At 50.2% G+C, this 16,660-nt stretch overlaps 2 protein-coding genes across 2 annotated transcripts in view; both read left to right on the top strand.

Annotated features, from left to right (window-relative positions):
- The first annotated feature begins 729 nt into the window (after positions 1–729).
- LOC109317659 (caspase-1-like) lies at positions 730–7,261 on the top strand. The gene is made up of 7 exons (XM_019546468.1): positions 730–874; positions 1,235–1,408; positions 1,714–1,948; positions 2,072–2,224; positions 3,800–3,909; positions 4,762–4,867; positions 6,796–7,261. The coding sequence occupies exons 1-6, from the start codon at positions 752–754 to the stop codon at positions 4,852–4,854; spliced, it is 888 nt and encodes a 295-aa protein (XP_019402013.1). The 5' UTR covers positions 730–751; the 3' UTR covers positions 4,855–4,867; positions 6,796–7,261.
- A 9,300-nt stretch (positions 7,262–16,561) lies between these two features.
- The window catches only part of MTMR4 (myotubularin related protein 4), a 77,767-nt gene continuing 77,668 nt past the window's right edge, over positions 16,562–16,660 (top strand). Inside the window, exon 1 of the mRNA XM_019546467.1 lies at positions 16,562–16,631. The gene's annotated coding sequence lies outside the window, so the exon portion shown is untranslated. The remainder of the gene's footprint in view (positions 16,632–16,660) is intronic.

Genomic DNA, 16,660 nt, shown 5'->3' with positions numbered 1-16,660 from the left:
CTCCTCTGGTAAGTGGGGCTGGGCTGCCAGGCAGTCTCTGAGGGGCTGCATGCACAGGACACCTGTGTAGGGCCCACCTGGGGAAGCAAAGGGCAGAGACCTTGCTGCCCTGACCTTGAGCCTTCGGCGAAGCAGGCAGTGGCGACCTGCTCTCAGTCCCAGAGGTACTGGTTCAGTGCCATGTGGTGTCTCCCGTATGCACCCGGCAGCAAGGTCCCCACACTGTCTGTCTCTGTCCGGGGTAAGGCCTACACAGCACCTGAGCCACGCCCACTAAGCTGTAAGTTGATGTGGGGCAGGGAGGCCTTCCTCCCTTCAACACAAGGAAATGTGTGGCGCAACATGGACAGGGCTCTGCTGGGGTAGCTCATCAAGCCCTAGAGCCCCATCACACTAACATGGACTGGGTTTGTTTGTCAAGGATTTAAACAGCCATGGAAAGGGAGAGCTGAGGCTGTCTGTGCCCAGTGGAAATTCAGTTGTCACAACTGTCACTTTTCCAGCTCTCCTCCTGTGAATAGCTCCTGCCCCTTGTTGTGGCTCTACAGGACCCAGCCTCACTGGAGCCCCATGCAGTTGGATTGCTCCTTTTTAGTTGGAGGCTGCCTGTTCTGTACATCCCCCTCTGCATTTCCCTGAGGGGATTTCCAAACAGGACACAAAACCTCTAGCTCTCACCTGCTGGAGTGGGACCTTCCATCCATTAACCACGAGCTCTGTGATTGCAGGCGTTCAAGCTACAGTACCACTTATGACCCCCAGCCCAACAGCGCAGACCTCTGCTGCTCAAGCCCAACCAGCGCAATGTGAGGAGTGGGTCCAGAAATGCCCGCTAGCCGAGGTCCAGCGGATAAAGAATAGTGAAGGAAACGAGGTGCTGTTTTCTTCTTGGCTTTGATAGGTTTGACTTCACATGCAGCAAGAATGCACATTGCCCCATTGCTCAGATGCCCATCTGGGGACTGGCACTCAATTTGGCCAGTCAGTTAGATCGTTGTCCATCTTCCCTGAGAGCGAAGGCTGAGGAGACCTCTCACCATCCCACCCCAGCTCCCTTGGATGCTGAGCTGCTGTTTGGAATTACCACTTCCTTGATCATTAAAAGGGAAGGGAATTTCAGACCTGGCTGTGGGCAAAGGTTTCTCTCAGGGTCATGGAGCAGCCTGCCACAAGACCAGTGGCTTTTGCCTGCCATGGGGAAGGCTGGCCCCATGTCATTTTTCCTTTCTCACAGATCTATGACACCCTTGACCCAAAGACACGGACCCGCCTGGCCCTGATCATCTGCAATATTGAGTTTCATTACTTGAAAAGGAGGGATGGAGCTGAAAAGGATGTAGAGAACATGAAGAAGCTTCTGAAAGAGCTGGGGTACAAGGTGGAAGTCAAGTGTAACTTAACCAGCCAGGTAAGTCTCTGAAAGAGCTGTCAGCATCTGTTCTGGGCCTCTGGGAAGGAAACTGTGATCTTCCCTTGGTTCATTGGCTTTGTTCCCCATGGACAGAGTCCTCGGGAATGGTTTCTCTGAGGAGGTGCCAGTAGGGGCTGGCAGACCTCTCCCTAAACCCCATCTGGGATGGCAACAATCTCTGTCCTTAAGAGCACTGGCTTCTGCCCCCTGCTAGGTATGCCACTCTCCTGTGGTCCTCTGGTATGGCAGTCATTATACTGGCTCCAGTTTGCTGATGGTCCTGCCCCTCTGGTTGCTTTCAGGACATGGCTGAGACCCTGAAGCAGTTTGCTGCCCGGAATGAGCACCAGACCTCAGATAGCACCTTCCTAGTGCTCATGTCACATGGAGTTAAGGATGGCCTTTGTGGGACTGATAGCAGAGATGAGTCCACAGACATTCTTTTGAATGACTCCATCTTCAGCACATTCAACAACAAGAACTGCAAGGCGCTAGTGCGGAAGCCCAAGGTGATCATAATTCAAGCCTGCCGTGGAAGTAAGTCTACGCTCTGGGGTGGGCCCCACAGGTGGGAGAGGGGAGCAACCAGGGAAGGCTGAGACCTTTTAATGGAAGAACATGACCAGATCTTGCCTCTGATTGATGCTGGTGTTTTCCCAGAGAGCGAAGGACGTACGTTCATGAGTGATTCTGCGGGGTCTCCAAGCGATGATACATCTTTTACTGTCTTGTCCCCTGAAGAGTATGAAGATGATTCTGTTGAGCAAGTCCACATAGAGAGCGATTTCATTGGTTTTTATTCCACCACACCAGGTAAATAAGAGGTAGTGTTTGGTATATTGTTGGTCCAATAAAAGCTATCACAAAAGGAACCTGGCAAGATCCAGACACCTGAGGAAGCTTTCTGGTTCAGGGGTTTTAAAACTCATTTTTATTTTCCAGCTGTGGGGATTTGAACACACTTCCCTTTTCTCTTCTAAGAGGGCCGTAAGGCCTGAGCTGTAGGAGAGACTGAGGTGGGCTGTGTTCAGTCTCATTGGTTGGTGTTGGTCTGCTGTGTATTTAATACAGACATGCTCACTGAGGAAGAGGGGCTGAAAATGACTCTATAGTCTGGGTGGGAAAGCAGCCACTTGAGGGGAGCCCTGGGTTCCAGTGCCTGCTCCCATGAGCACTTTAGTATTATATGCAAAGTGAGGCAGATTCAACAGTAGAGAACAAGAGCAACCCACCAAAAGTCATTTGTTTGTTTTCTGGTGTTAATGGCGGCTGTGGGGTGGTGAGTGATGATGGGGACAGGTCAGGTCTACAGGCCAATACAAAATGCTATTTGGAGCAAACTAAGTGGAACAACATGCATCTCGTTCTAGGCAAGAGAAGGCTACATACCTAAGAACAACAACCAAGGACAGGGACCTACCTTGGAAAGGAGTGACTCTGGAAGAGGGTTAGGGATGTGAAGGGACCAGGAATTTCTTATGCATAGCTATGGCAAAGATTGCCACCAGGGCCTTGTGTGCCTAAGCTGAGGAGCACTGAGGAGAAGAGAGGGACTATGACCACTGTGTCCACCACTGGGAAGATCACTGCTGGGTATTGAGTCTAGGTCTAGTGTAGATGCTGCCAGAGGAATGTTGATAAATTAATAAAGTTTGTAAAGGAGCTACAAGAATAATTTGAGGGCTTGAAACTTATTTGACAGGAAGGGACTGTGGAAGGTAAGTTACTCAGTATGTCCAATAGAAGGCAAAGTATGACTTGATCATGACCTGCAGGTATCTTTAGAAAATCCCTGAGAGCAGAGGACCCTTTAACTTCCCATAAAAATCCAGAACAAGATCCAAAGAGGGAAAATGAAGCTAGTCAAATCCAGACTTGGAATAGGAGCATGAACTTTTACCAGCAGATGTGACTGTTGCAGCTGGCTAGCTGGGGCTCTGTCAGATTCCCCATTCCTTGCTGACATTCTATGTTTCTTTCCACAAATTGTGCTCTGGCTCCTACAAAAGTGATGCACTCACTGCAGGGGTCACAGTGTGGGTCTTGCCCCTGGGTAATAGAGTGAGTCAAACTAGATAATCCGAACAGTTGCTTCAGACCTTACAGTGAAAGCCAGGATCTGTTTGATGTAGCTCTTGCAGCCCTCTGGCTCCAAATAAGCAGTCCTGGAAGCACAAACCTCTTTCAGTCTCTTTCATAGTTCAGTGACAGGTCTGACTATGTACAGCCTTCCCTCCTAAAAACACTTTTTGTCATCCCTTGATTAGGCCTGAGACAGTCTGTGTGGGGTAAAGTGTTCTTGCCAGGTCTTGACCCCAAGTGTCATTCTCTGCTGTAGTATAGACAATGACTAAGCAACTTTGTTTTATACTTTCTGGCTCTCTATAGACACCCTGGCCTGGAGAAACTGCAATACTGGCTCCATTTTCATCACACGATTGACAGAATATCTGCGAAAACATGCCTGGAACTGCCCCTTGGAGGAGATCTTCCGAAAGGTGCTGCTTGGCAGCTCTCTCTGTTGTTGTTGCTGCATGAGCAGTCACTGGTAGCTATGGTGAAGACCAGTGGATGTGCAGAAGGGAGCTGTCCCAAACTCAAAGGGGACCTCTGGCTCAACCATTTCCCAGCAAGTATTCAAAGTCCATTCAGTATTAACAATGTTCTCCAGGTCTTCCAGATAGCCCTGGGAAATAACATTTGGCCTTCCAGGGAGTGCAAAGAGAGAGGCAATATGTATGAATGGGTCTGTTGTGAGACCTGTAGCCACCCCTGTTCTCTAGCAGGCTGTTCCCAAGATGTCCCATTCACGCAAACAATCTGTCTGTGCTTCCTGCAAAGCAGGTGTGTACAGATACTCTCCCATGCTGCTGGGAAAGGAGCACTGTGCTCTCTGCACAGCAGTTCCCAGGAAGGCCAAGAGAGACCATTTGGATCACCTCATCTGAGCTGTTGCATAGCACAGAGCAGAGGTCAGTGTGCAGCAATGGTCTCTATGCAGCAATGGTGTCCAGAGCATTCCCCCATGCTAGTACCTCACTCACTCACAGAGGCTGCTTCTTTCCCTGTTTTAATGCCGGTTCAGTTTTGGTACTGGGGTAGTGGTGAAGAGGAGGAGAGGAAGGAGGTGGCGCAGGGTCATGTGCACAGAGGTGGTCCAGTGGTGTCTAGTGCACAAATTGCCCAACATTATCCTTGTGCACCTTCCCAGAAGAACGTCTCTCCTTGGTCCCAGCCTTTCTCCCTTATCTGGGTCAAGTTAGGTTTTGTCTCTAACATTAAAAAGCATCTATCTAAAGCATTGCAAATCCCTCCCAAGGACCCAGTTGACCTCTCCTCTCACTGTCCAGGTCCAGAATTCCTTTGACGATTTTCCACGGCAGATGCCTACAAAGGAGAGAACAACCTTGAAGAAAAAGTTCTACCTTTTTCCAGGCCACTAAGCCAAACCCTCCAGTAAGTGTCTTGTCCTGACATCCCAGCACCAGCACTTTTCCTGTGGCTAACAGCTGCAATCTCCTTCAAGGGCATGCACAGGGGCAGCAGGGAGGAGGGTTCAGTTTCAAACTGAGCTAGTAAAGTCACCTGGCTTACCATATTTCCAGGTCAAAAAAAGAGGACAGGTGTGAGTGGGACAGGGGGAACATGGTGGTGGTAAGGGCAGTGACATGCTGGTGCCCTGCCCCTGCCCATTCTGTTGCCCCTCACTGACAAGCCACAGCCCTGCTGCTGCCCCTCACTCTGGACCCATTGACCCCAGGTCTGTTTGCCAGTGCCTCTCACTCCCAAACAGCAGTACCCTGCCCCCCGCTCCTTGCTGGTGCTCCGCACTCCCAACCTGCAGCCCCCTGTCGATGCCAGTGCCCTGCACACTCAGCACAGTCACCTGTCCCATCCCCCATGTCCCACACCCCTGACCTGCAGTCCCCTGTTCTGCCACAGCCCTGCTGCCAAAGCATCTCCTGCCTCTCTCTCTCCCTCTTGCTGGAGCTTGTGTGGGAACCACGTGACCCCCAACAGCCAAACACCTTGCCCACTGCTCCCAGCCCCAAGCAGCCAGCCCAGGAGAGCAGAAAACCCAGATATTTGCTTTTATTTTTAAAAACGGACCCAGATGCAGCACAGGGGTCCAAAAAAGAGGACATGTCCGGGAAAACCTGATGCGTGGTAACCCTACGCCTCCTCTAGTACAGACTTCCCAGGCTCTGGAGGATGTCAGTCTTGCATCCAAGATGGCCACTACCCTGTCACTGGGCACAAAACTGTTTTGTATCTTGGTTCCTCTGAATAGGCCTGAAGTATCTGTGTGCAGAGGCCAGCTGTTTGAGGGACAGGGCCTATTTGGCTCATGTTCAAAACCAGCTGACATCCACATGATAAGTAGAGAACAGGCCAACGTGCACAAGTAACCATCCATCTGTTACTCCCATCCTGCTATACCTGTTGCCAGCCCCCTCCCAGTCTGCACCACAGCTGTGCTGGAGCCCTGGCCAGAAACCTGCCAGAAGGCACGTGCTTGTGGACTGAGTTTGCTCCCCTCCCCCTGCCCCGGATATTTAGGCTTAGATGACCAATGCCCACAGTCCGTTCACCGGTTCAGCTGAGGAAGGCCAATGGGAAGTATTGTCAGGATGCAGAAGGGCTGGTTAAGAGAAGCCAGTCTCACCTGCTGAGGAGGGATCTAACTGACATGTTCAAAGGGCTGCAGGGATACTCAGCGGGGAGCACTGCCAGCCAGTGGGGACTTGCCTATGGTCTGCTCACTGCTGCTTCCTTTGAGGGTTAAATACCAGCAGGAATAGGGCCTGGGAAAGGTTGTCTGTGAAGGTAGCATTCTCAGAGAATGACCTCCCCCTCTATAAGGAAGAGCTGTCATATGGCCTGCATCACTGAGTTGCTCTGGTGAGCTATCACCCTTCTGCGCCCTCTCCAGACTGATAGAAAGCATTCCCCTGGGGTCCAGCTCACGCAGCACCTCTCCCATCTCTACAGGAGTGTCTGTTTGTTCAGTTCTGGTGTGGAGCTGGGGGTGTCTCCTTCTCCTGCCCTAGCACTCCCTGCCTGCAGCTCCCAGCTGAGTAGCCAAAAGTGCTGAATAGTGGGGGCTCCACAATGAGAAACAATACCAAGGATTCCCAGAAACTCTGGGTTCTGGAAGGGTGCCAGGATGTCATTTATTGCTGTCCCGGTCTGCATCACAGCTGTGCTGGAGCCCTGGCTAGGAACCCGCCAGAAGACCAGTGCTTGTGGACTGAGTTTGCTCCCACAGGTGTACGGGGTGAGGAGAAAGGGATGCCTTCTCCTGAGGCAGGTATGCTCTTGAATCCTCTGGGCCTGGCTTTCTGAAGTTGCCCCTCTAATGATACCACGTGTCTATTTTTCAGATATTCCATGAATCACAAAGCTTTCACTGCCCTGCTCTGGATTTATGCTTTGGTGGATCCCTGCTTCCATTTGCTGCTCCTTCCCAAGCAAGGGCCTGTGACCATCAGCCACAGTAAACAAAATCCGGGACACGTTTAATCTTCTCTGACTAGACGGAAGGATGTATTTCCAAAATGGATCTGAAATGTCCCTTTCCTAGGTTCAGTTCTTAGTACTCAGGGCCACACTCTGTTCCATTTTGGAAGATGATCACATTTGACACTCGAGTCCACGTTTGTGCCTAAAAGCTGCAACAAAACTTGGCCCTCACTGTTGATCGCAGTTTCTAAATCTGTTAAATCGGTATTTATATGTCTTTACAATGATCTGCTCTTTCCCCACTGTCTTTCGCACTGTCCATTCGCAATGTTATGATGACCATGTAATCAATGATTTCCCCAGTCAGTAATTTTCCTGTAACAATAATAAATGTGAAGCAAAAGTCATTTGTGCTGGTTATGCAGCTGAGGTCTCCTGCCAGTGAGTTTGGTTAAGGATGGAGGAGTTCTGCCAAGGGAAGAGGCAGAACCTCTGCTGCCTGAGTGATTGAAAACTGGTGAAGGCCAAGACTAGACTAGGCACTCACCTGGAGGTGGGAGACCTGAGTTCTGGTTCTGGCTTTCAGGTCTCTGTCTCTCCTGCCCATTAAACAGTGGGTTGTTCAAGGCTCTCCTGCACTTGGTGGAGGAGGAGATAGCCTGCTGTGACCCAGGGGGCTCCATCAGCAGAGCAAAGCGGTGATGCGCCAGCAATGTGGATCTTGTTGCAGTCATCCTTGCCATCCAAAATGTGGACTTGGATCCAAACCCTCCAACTGGCTTAAACCACGTGAGGATGAAAACACAATGTATTTGGGTCTTTAGGCTGGCTTTCTGGTGTCCAGGGTTACAGCTTCCTGCCCTTCTCTGCAAGGGCTGAAAATTCACTTTCTTTTAACAAAAGCGTAATTTCTGCTACATTCACAAGACAGCAGGAGCTAGGGAAATATATCATGGAGCATGCACAAACATGGCAAAACCTGGTGACAACACAGTTTATTCCTGGGGAGGGGAGAACCCAGGCCCTTCTCTTTTATCTTCTTAAACTCAGCTGGTTTGCACAGCACCAGGCATCCAAGGGCTTGCCCAGAATGAGGCAGCCTGGCACTGGGCACTGTCTGACAGAGCACAGCCCTGGGGCAGGGGGAAGGCAGGTGTCCATGTTTCACAGTGCTGGGACCTGGGAGGTGGGGGGCAGGGCCCAGCCCCTCTCCACTGTGAGCATCAGCTTTAGGTCCAAGGGCTGGAGCCTGGGGAAGAGGGAGGAGAGGCTGTGTCATCCCTCTTTGCTGGGTTCTGCAGACTCTTGTATCTTCCCCACCCTGGATGTTGTGGGCCCTGCACTCCCAACCTAAATCCTGCTGGGATGTAGTTTGATCAGCACATGCAGGAAAGGGAAGAATCTAAAAGGGCAAACTCTTTGCTTTTGCTATTGTTCACAATTAACCACAGCCAGGTTTCAGCTGGATCCATCTTAGCTGAAGGAGGATGACTGTTGAGCCAAAACAGTCCGGGTGTCTCATCAGCCCCCTCCCTCACCACTGACCGCAGGTTAAGGACGGAAGCAGGAGGGAGGACTGGTTCTGTCTTCTGCTTTGTGCTTCAGCCCATCAACCTTGCTTCCCTTTTGCAGCACCCTCCCTCTTAGCCCTACAGCAAATGTAGGGGCAGCATGGCTCCAGGATCAGCTATACTTCAGGGATGTGTTTTTAGCAGGTTGGCTATAACCAGTAGTGTATCACTTTGTCCATGTGCCCTGCCCTCCCCCACCTACTGCCCCTGAAAATTCAGGCAATCACTTTTCTTGTTTGCTCCCCTGGTTGAGGTCAGAAAGCTTCCCTGCTGATTCTCCTCCAGAAGGCTCTGCCCTTTCCAGTCCAGGTTGGTACCAGGACTAAATGATTTTTGCCACCCTGCCTCTGCCCCTACCACACTTGTTCCAGTCCCTCACTGTCACACGTGCTGGTCAGATCCAGCCCCAGGTTTTGTAATAAAGGTCATGTACGGTCCCATATATGTGTGAGGAGGCTGTGGCAAAGGTCATGGCCAAATGGTTCAATCTCTACAGTAAGAGCCCTCAGGAAGTACTTGGCTTGTCTGCAGGACTGGGTGCCCACAAGTCACTTCTTCTGAGATGCTGATGTCTGAGTTGCACTAGAAGATGTGTCCAAGTTTACTTCTACAAATTCCAGCTCAGTTCTCACCTCAGTTCCCTATAGCCGCATTCCCAGAGGGAATAAGACCTAGGTCAGAAGGGTCTGGGCGTGTTTCATCATGTGACTTTTAGGCAGCCATCACAGGGAGATGAACACAATGCATAGGGGGAGTGGGGTGCCTCAGAACTGCAGCCCAGCACCAGCACCAAATGCAAGCCAGCAGGGGAGGTCCTGTCCCACCTATTAAGCATCTAGGTGGAATTAGGGACCTTATGTGTGATCCTGAATCCACTCTGCTTGAGTCCCTAGGGGTTGGGGAGAAATTGATAGGCTAACGTAGCTGCTCTCATGGGTGAGAATTTATCAAAAGTGCGAACACGGTTTGGGGAGAGCATTGATGGAGGTGTGATTGCCCCTCACCTGGATGACCTGCCAGAAAGAAGGGTGCTGAAGCAGGAGGAAGTGGAGAATGTGTGGGCAGAGAGAAGGAGGGCCGACCAAGCCAGGTATCTGATGGATGGAGTAAGGGGGAAGGGCATCACAGTCAGCACAATATTCATCCACTGGCTACCAACCTAGGGCTGGAAGTCTAGTCTGGTAAGAGGCACCACAGTTTCCAATCAGTCCCTGGGGCTGCATGAGCAGGACACTTGGGGAGTGGGGGGTAGTGAGGCAGGAGAGCCTGTTGCACTTAAAATCTAGTGCTTTAAGAACTGACACAACACTTGATTGATTAATAGCAGAAAGGCTTGTTTTAATAACTACCAACAACCTACAAAACTAAATGACAGAAAAAGACTTTCCCAATATAAAATGAGCCATTACAAGTTTTGCAGCCTTCATTTGTGGGCTAAGTGCAGTATGGCTTCTTGATATTTTTTGTACTACACACCTTGCCTGCAGTTCTGTTTTGCTTTTTATACTGTTTTAATTGTATAGCTTCAAAGCATTTTTCCTTGGTGGTTGGCTAATTAAAGTCTGAACAAAACAGGGAGGAAAAGGGTGACCATCATATTACAGTTGTTAAATTGCTTGGCTCCTGTTTTGGGATTTATCTAGGTATATTTTTCACAACCTTTGATTAGCTTGGCAATTAAATGTGATGGGTCTTTAGTGGCCAAACAGGATGCTTAGAGCTATTGGTTACCAGACCTCTGCCCAAAATAATTGCCTACCCCTGGACTACAAGCACAAGGCCTTCTGTGCTTTTGCAAAATGACTACTCTCTACTTATATCACAGCTCCAAGTCCTCATCTTACTCATAACACTTGCAGTGAAGTTTGATCACAGAAGAATTTAAAATTTCATCCTTGGTTTTTCTACCAGAGATTTCTATGACATTAAGTATGTTGTCAGCGTAAGGATTAACTGTGATGACATTATGTAAGTTAAAATAAAACTATATGCATATTTAGCTGTATATCAAATTACCAAAATATGCTAATTGCTGGCTTTCCAGAGATGGTAGTATAAGGGGCAGGTCCCCAGAATCATTCCCTATTCTAAGAGTTTCTGCTATAGTTGGTAGTTTTGTTAAAGGAATTCAGATATGGCCAGTTCCAGAGGCGTCTGGAAGGCCTGAAGTTTTGAACTCCACGAGGCAATGATTCATTTTCATTTAGTTCCTGAGCATGCATGGTATATTCATATTTTGGGTGGGAAAGCATGTGAAATAAATTAAACATTTTGAGTGAGTGAGAGGTAGGGTGCCAGGTGCAACAGGTAGAGTGATGTGCGCAGTGGTGAAGTAGCGTGCGCGTGTGTGTACTGAAGTGAGAGTGATGTCTGTTGCTGGGTCACCAGCATATAAAAACCCACCTGTAAGAGAGAGTTGAGGTGTCTTGTGAGTCTAGGGAGCATGTCTGGATTCTTGTCAGTCCGTTGGTTGGTTGATTATATTTGTGCATGAGAGAGAGAGGAAGAGAGATAGGTGTGGGTTGTGGCAACTGATTGCTTGCTGGTGTTGTGGAACATTTGGCGAGAACTTGGTAAGTGAGAGATCATAAGTTGCCACTGCAGCACTTCTGCAGGCAGTAATGTGACTTCCTTGGAAAACATCCCAGTTGCTGCTTCAAGCAAGTTTTGATAATGTATTAGTATCCTCTTTCTCTCTTCAGTGTATTTCCTCTTCTTTGTCCCTTTTGTCTTGTTTACAAGTAGTATATAATTGTTTATTGTTCAGTCTTTAATAATAACCAGTTTTGTTGAATCACCTTTTGTGTATCCAACAATTTATTTAACCAGCAAACCAAGTCAAGCTTCTAGCTTGCTCTGAAGAGCCCGAAGCCCAGAGCAAGTCAGCTTGGGCCAGCAAGTACCCATAGGATACATTCTACTCAGCCACCTCTTTCACAAAAGAGGTTGTGCTTCCTGCTGGTTAAGGGCCTTACTCAAATTAAAAATATTAATCTGTTGATTAGGACACACCCTGTGAAGAAATCCGGCTCTCTGCCCCTCCTTTGGGTCATTCCAGGTGGACTCCGCTCTCTCTCACTTGCTTTCTTTTTCGTTCAGGGTGGTCAACCAGTTGACCCTGCCGCATAAATTCCTGAGGGGAGAGGGAAGTGCTCTCTTCCTCCCACAGACATTTTGAAAAGCCACAAGCAAAGTGCCTCCAGGCTGCAGCCTGGATGAACTTCTGTAAGTAAAAACTCGGAACTAGCCAGCAGTTAGGATTTATATCTAGGCAGACCTGTTAAAAGGATAATGTCCAAGGCTGTATAAGACTGATTGCTTATGTTTGCTCAAAGTGTATTCTGACTTGTTCTACCTGCCGCTCCCCACCATAAAGGTATTGGGTTACAGAGTGCCTTGCTGTATTGCTGCAGAGGGGGAAGAGGCAAGCCTTTTTGCTCCCAGCCTGGCCAGCAGAGCTTGTCTGTTTATGTTCCCTCATTTCTACCTGAGATTATCCTGGGATGCTTTGGGCTGAAAGAGGCACCCAGAGATATTACCAGTGGGCAAAGTACCCCCAAGGCTTGTCAGGATATGTGTGCCCCAGGCTGCACAGATCCTTAACAGACACCAGTGCCTGGGTGGTGGCGGCGTTACCCCAAGCTTGTGGTGTTCTCCAGGAAGAGGGACAGCCAGCTGTAGGCACCCCATGGGAGACTCCTGAAGTGTGGTTTTGGCCTGGCACAGTGAGGCGGGTGGTTCTGCGTAGTAGTGCTCCCTACTGTGTGCTACATACCCCTCTCAGGTCAAGAGTAGAACTTTATTCCTTTCCCCACCCCATAATCCCTTTCTTGTATCCTGCATTTAGGTCTTTTTATTTAAGTAGACAGAATGTTGCTAGTTAAAATATGTCATCAATCCTAATTAATTCAACAGAGAACATCAGACATATTTGCAAATTTATCAAAGCTTGCTAAAACAAAGGTTTTGTCGTTGCAAGTACAAAGTAGTTGCAGTAATGTACAATGCTGGCAACCATTTCCTATGTTTCCACAAACTTGGTGAAATTGAAATTGAAAGCTGGCTATGATGGAGTTTTTAAATTAGGCTCCACTCCCTGCTGGGGCTGCAGGAGCTGCTGCCTCCCACAGGCAGCAGCCAGGGTTCAGGCACTGCTGTGAGGGGCAGGGGGCTGCAAACCCAGGCCCCTGGCCCATAGCCCTGGCAGCTGGGGGCCCCCCCCGCAGAGCTGGTGAGGGCAGGGGGCAGTGGGTGGTCAGTGAGGGGCCTGGACCTGCATCCCAGTGAGCTAAGGGGACAGGGGGAGCTCTGACTTTTCCGTGATTAAAAAAACCCCCAAATTAAATACCAAAATCTAAAGGTACTTAGAATTTATTTTATTAAAATGATTGAGGTAGTAGTAGGACTCTGCTAGTCTTCTTTGGGAGAGTCCCCTGATGGCAGAGCCTGTATGCTATGGACATAGTCCTCAATAAGGAGCTGTTTTTGGGCTGGGATCACAGGTAAAAATCCTTGTTGTGTTGTCCCAAGCCAAACAATCCAGCTGAAGCACAGATCCTTATTTGGGGCCTGTGGCTTGTCAGGCTGGCACTCCAAAACAGTGTCAGGGTGGGCAGGACTGCCCTCTCTTCTTCGGAATGGGCCCCCAACGGCAGAGATGTGTGGCTTGGGGCAAATCAAAAAGGATTTTTCCCCGTAATCCCAGTTCCTTTATTCAGGGCTGTGCACTTAATAAAATATTACTTCACGATGTTATTAGTAAGTGTACATCCCTGATGAAATTCCAGCTCTTCAGCATGCCTAATTCATGAGCTCTGATGAGGCACCACCTTCAGCCTGGTAGTGGAATCACTCCCACACGGCCTTCTCCAGCTGCTTCCAACAACTCGCTCAGCCTTGGGAAGTGGCTCGAGCAGGGCAAGAGCCCCAGGCCACGCTGTCTGCTCTGTGGCGGCTGCTTCCTGCACAAGCCCGGGGCCGGTGCGCTCAGGGCACACAGGGATCCGCATGAGGCTGAAGTTGGTTCCTTACTCCCAGTTCCTTTTTCAAAGCTAATCTAGACCCAATAAAAGCTTGTTATTAATGAATTCCATATCCTAAAGAGAGAGAATTTCATTAGCTATGCATATGTACTAATTAATATGTAAAATAATATTCCCCATCAAGTACAGAGCCCTAAATGAAGGTTAGATTAGGATGGGAATATGGGGCAAAATACTTCTTAGGCCACCCCAAATTTAATTGTGATGCCACTGGGGGACTGTCCCAAAGAACCATGACCACAGTCCTGCCTGGCCCAAATGACAGTTTGGTTGTCCCAAGCTGCCAAATAACAGCCCCCATGCCCACTATACTAAGTATAATGGTTTGAGTAAGGAACTGGCTTTCAGGCTGGAATTATGGCTAGAAATTCTGCTTAGGCCACCCATCAGAACATCTCTGTGGCACCAGGGGACTGTTCTGGACATCTGTAACCAGAGACTTGCCTGGTCCAAAGTGCGGTTTGGCCGTGCCAAGCTGACAACAGTCAGCACCCCAGCTGCTGTGCTAAATACATGGAACTGAATAAGGAACTGGATTTGGATTGGGATTATACCCAGAAATCCCTCTTGGGGCACCCCAGACCATGTCTCTGTGCCACCAGGGGACACTTATGGACATCTCTGACCAGAGATTTGCCCAGCCCAAAATGCGGTTTGGCCATGCCAGGCTGCCAAGAGACAGGACCCAAGACACTGTGCTAAGTATATGGAACTGAATAAGGAACTGGATTATGGGCTGGGATTATACCTAGAAATCCTCCTTGGACCACCCCAGACCACACCTCTGTGGCACTGGGGGACTCTCCTGGACATCTCTGACCAGAGATCTGCCTAGCCCAAAATGCGACTTAGCCGTGCCAAGTTGCCAACTGACAACATCCCCCAGACACTGTGCTACGTATATGGACCCAAATAAGGAACTGTTTTTTGGGGCTGGGATTGTACCATTACCTAGAAATCCTCCTTGGGCCACCCCAGACCACACCTCTCTGGCACTGGGGGAACACTCCTGGACATCTCTGCCCAGAGATCTCCCCAACCCAAAACACGGTTTAGCCATGCCAGGTTGCCAACTGACACCACACCACAGACACTGTGCTAAATTAATGGACCGGAATAAGGAACTGGTTTTTGGGCTGGGATTATACCCAGAAATCCTTCTTGGGCTACCCCAGACCACATCTCTGTGTCCAGGTAGGTCCCCCAGTGCCACAGAGATGTGGTCTGCGGTGGCCCAAGAAGGATTTCTGGGTATAATCCCAGCCCAAATTCCAGTTCCTTTTTCAAATCCGTATACTTAGACAAGCAGCTGGGGTGCTGTGTTTTGGAAGCCTGGTATGGCCAAACTGGACTTTAGGCCAGGCAGATCTCTATTCAGAGATGTCCAAAAGAATCCCCTGGTGGCACCAAGGTGTGATCTGGGGTGGTTTAAACAGGATTTCTGGGTATAATCCCAATCCCAGACCATAATCCAGTTCTTTATTCAGTTCCATATATTTAGCACAGTGGCTGGGGTGCTATCTGTTGGCAGCCTGGTATGGCCTAACCACACTTTGGGTCGGGCAAGTCTCTGTTCAGATATGTCCAGAAGCATCCCCTGGTGGCACAGAGACATAGTCTGGGGTGGCCCAAGAAGGGATTCTGGGTATAATCCTGGCCCAAAATCCAGTTCCTTATTCGGGTGCATACAGTTAGCAGTGGCTGGGGTGCTGTTTGTTGGCAGCCAGGCACGGCTGAACAGCACTTTGGGCCAGGCAAGTCTCTGGTCACAGATGTCCAGGACAGGCCCCTGGTGGCATAGAGGTGTGGTCTGGGGTAGCCCAAGAAGGGATTCTGGGTATAATCCCAGCCCATAATTCAGTTCCTTATTCAGTTCTATATATTTAGCACGGGGGGGGGGGTGTTGGTGAGAGTTGGAAATCTGCTGCCGCTACACTGCATCTTGGGCCAGGCAAGTCTCTGGTCACAGATGTCCAGGAGAGTCCCCCAGTGCCACAGAGGTGTGGTCTGGGGTAGCCCAAGAAGGATTTCTGGGTGTAATCCCAGCCCATAATCCAATTCCTTATTTGGGTCCATTAATTAGCACAGTGGCTGGGGCACTGTCTATTGGCAGGCTGGCACAGCCAAACTGCACTTTGGGCCAGGCAAGTCTCTGGTCACAGATGTCCAGGACGTATTCTGATGGGTGGCCCAAGCACAATTCTTAGCCATAATCCAGGCTCAAAAGTTCCTTATTCAAGCCATTATACTTAGTACAGTGGGCATGGGGGCTGTTAGTTGGCAGCCTGGCACAGCCAAACTGTGCTTTGGGCCAGGTGGGACTGTGGTCACAGTTCTTTGGGACAGTCCCCTAGTGGCATCGGCACCAAATCTGGGGTGGCCCAAGAAGCATTTTGTCCCGTAATCCCATCCTAATCTGACATTTGTTTACGGCGCTGTAGTCGATGTGGGATATTATTTTATATATTAATTAGTACATGCGCGTTGCTAATGAAATTCTCTCTCTTTAGGATGTGCAATTCATTAATAACTAGGTTTTACTGGGTCTAGATTAGCTCTGAACAAGGAACTGGGAATAAAGAACCAACTTCAGCCTGGTGGGACCCGCAGCTGCCCGGGGCACGAAGCGCTCGGAGCCCGCCCCCGCCCGCAGCCAGCCCCGAGCGAGGGACTCGGAGCCCGGCCGGGCTCGCGCGCCCCCGCCCGCGCGCCCCCTGCCGGCGTCACCGAGATGGGGCGGGGCCCCCTCCCGTGCCCGGTGACGCACGGCCCCGCCTCTCCGAGCCGCCAATCGCTGCCAGCTTTGTCCAGTCTTCCTGGCCGAGGGGGTGAGGAAGTGATTTTCCCATTCTTTCGGGCCATTGGCTACCCTGGGACGCGCTGTGATTTCTGATTGGATGCTGCACACGGAGATCCCGCCCCGCGCCCGCGCCCTTCTCCTCACTCCAAGGCCTCCGGTAGGCTGAGGAGCTGGAGAGCGGTGGCGGTCAGGCCGCGGAGTCCTGGGCGGGGCTGCATTCTCTTTCTCTATTGGCCGACGGGGGACTTGGCGGCGCCGGCTGATTGGTGGGGCCGAGCAGGGTCAGCGCGGGGCTGGGCGGGAAGTGCACGCGGCTAAGGCGGGGGTGGCGGAGACCGACTCAGGTGAGACCCTTGCGACGCGCGGCCTGGCC

The sequence above is a fragment of the Crocodylus porosus genome, unplaced genomic scaffold (genome assembly GCF_001723895.1).
Source record: "Crocodylus porosus isolate Cpor-Errol unplaced genomic scaffold, CroPor_comp1, whole genome shotgun sequence".
Taxonomy (NCBI): domain Eukaryota; kingdom Metazoa; phylum Chordata; order Crocodylia; family Crocodylidae; genus Crocodylus; species Crocodylus porosus.
This window is presented reverse-complemented; position numbering and strand designations above follow the sequence as displayed.

Bases quoted from the DNA above. Each gene is read 5' to 3' on its own strand.
- LOC109317659 (XM_019546468.1), top strand. From the start codon at position 752: ATGACCCCCAGCCCAACAGCGCAGACCTCTGCTGCTCAAGCCCAACCA. The intron at 1,409-1,713 runs GTAAGTCTCTGA...GGTTGCTTTCAG, and splicing joins AGTGTAACTTAACCAGCCAG to GACATGGCTGAGACCCTGAA. The intron at 3,910-4,761 runs GTGCTGCTTGGC...CTCACTGTCCAG, and splicing joins TGGAGGAGATCTTCCGAAAG to GTCCAGAATTCCTTTGACGA.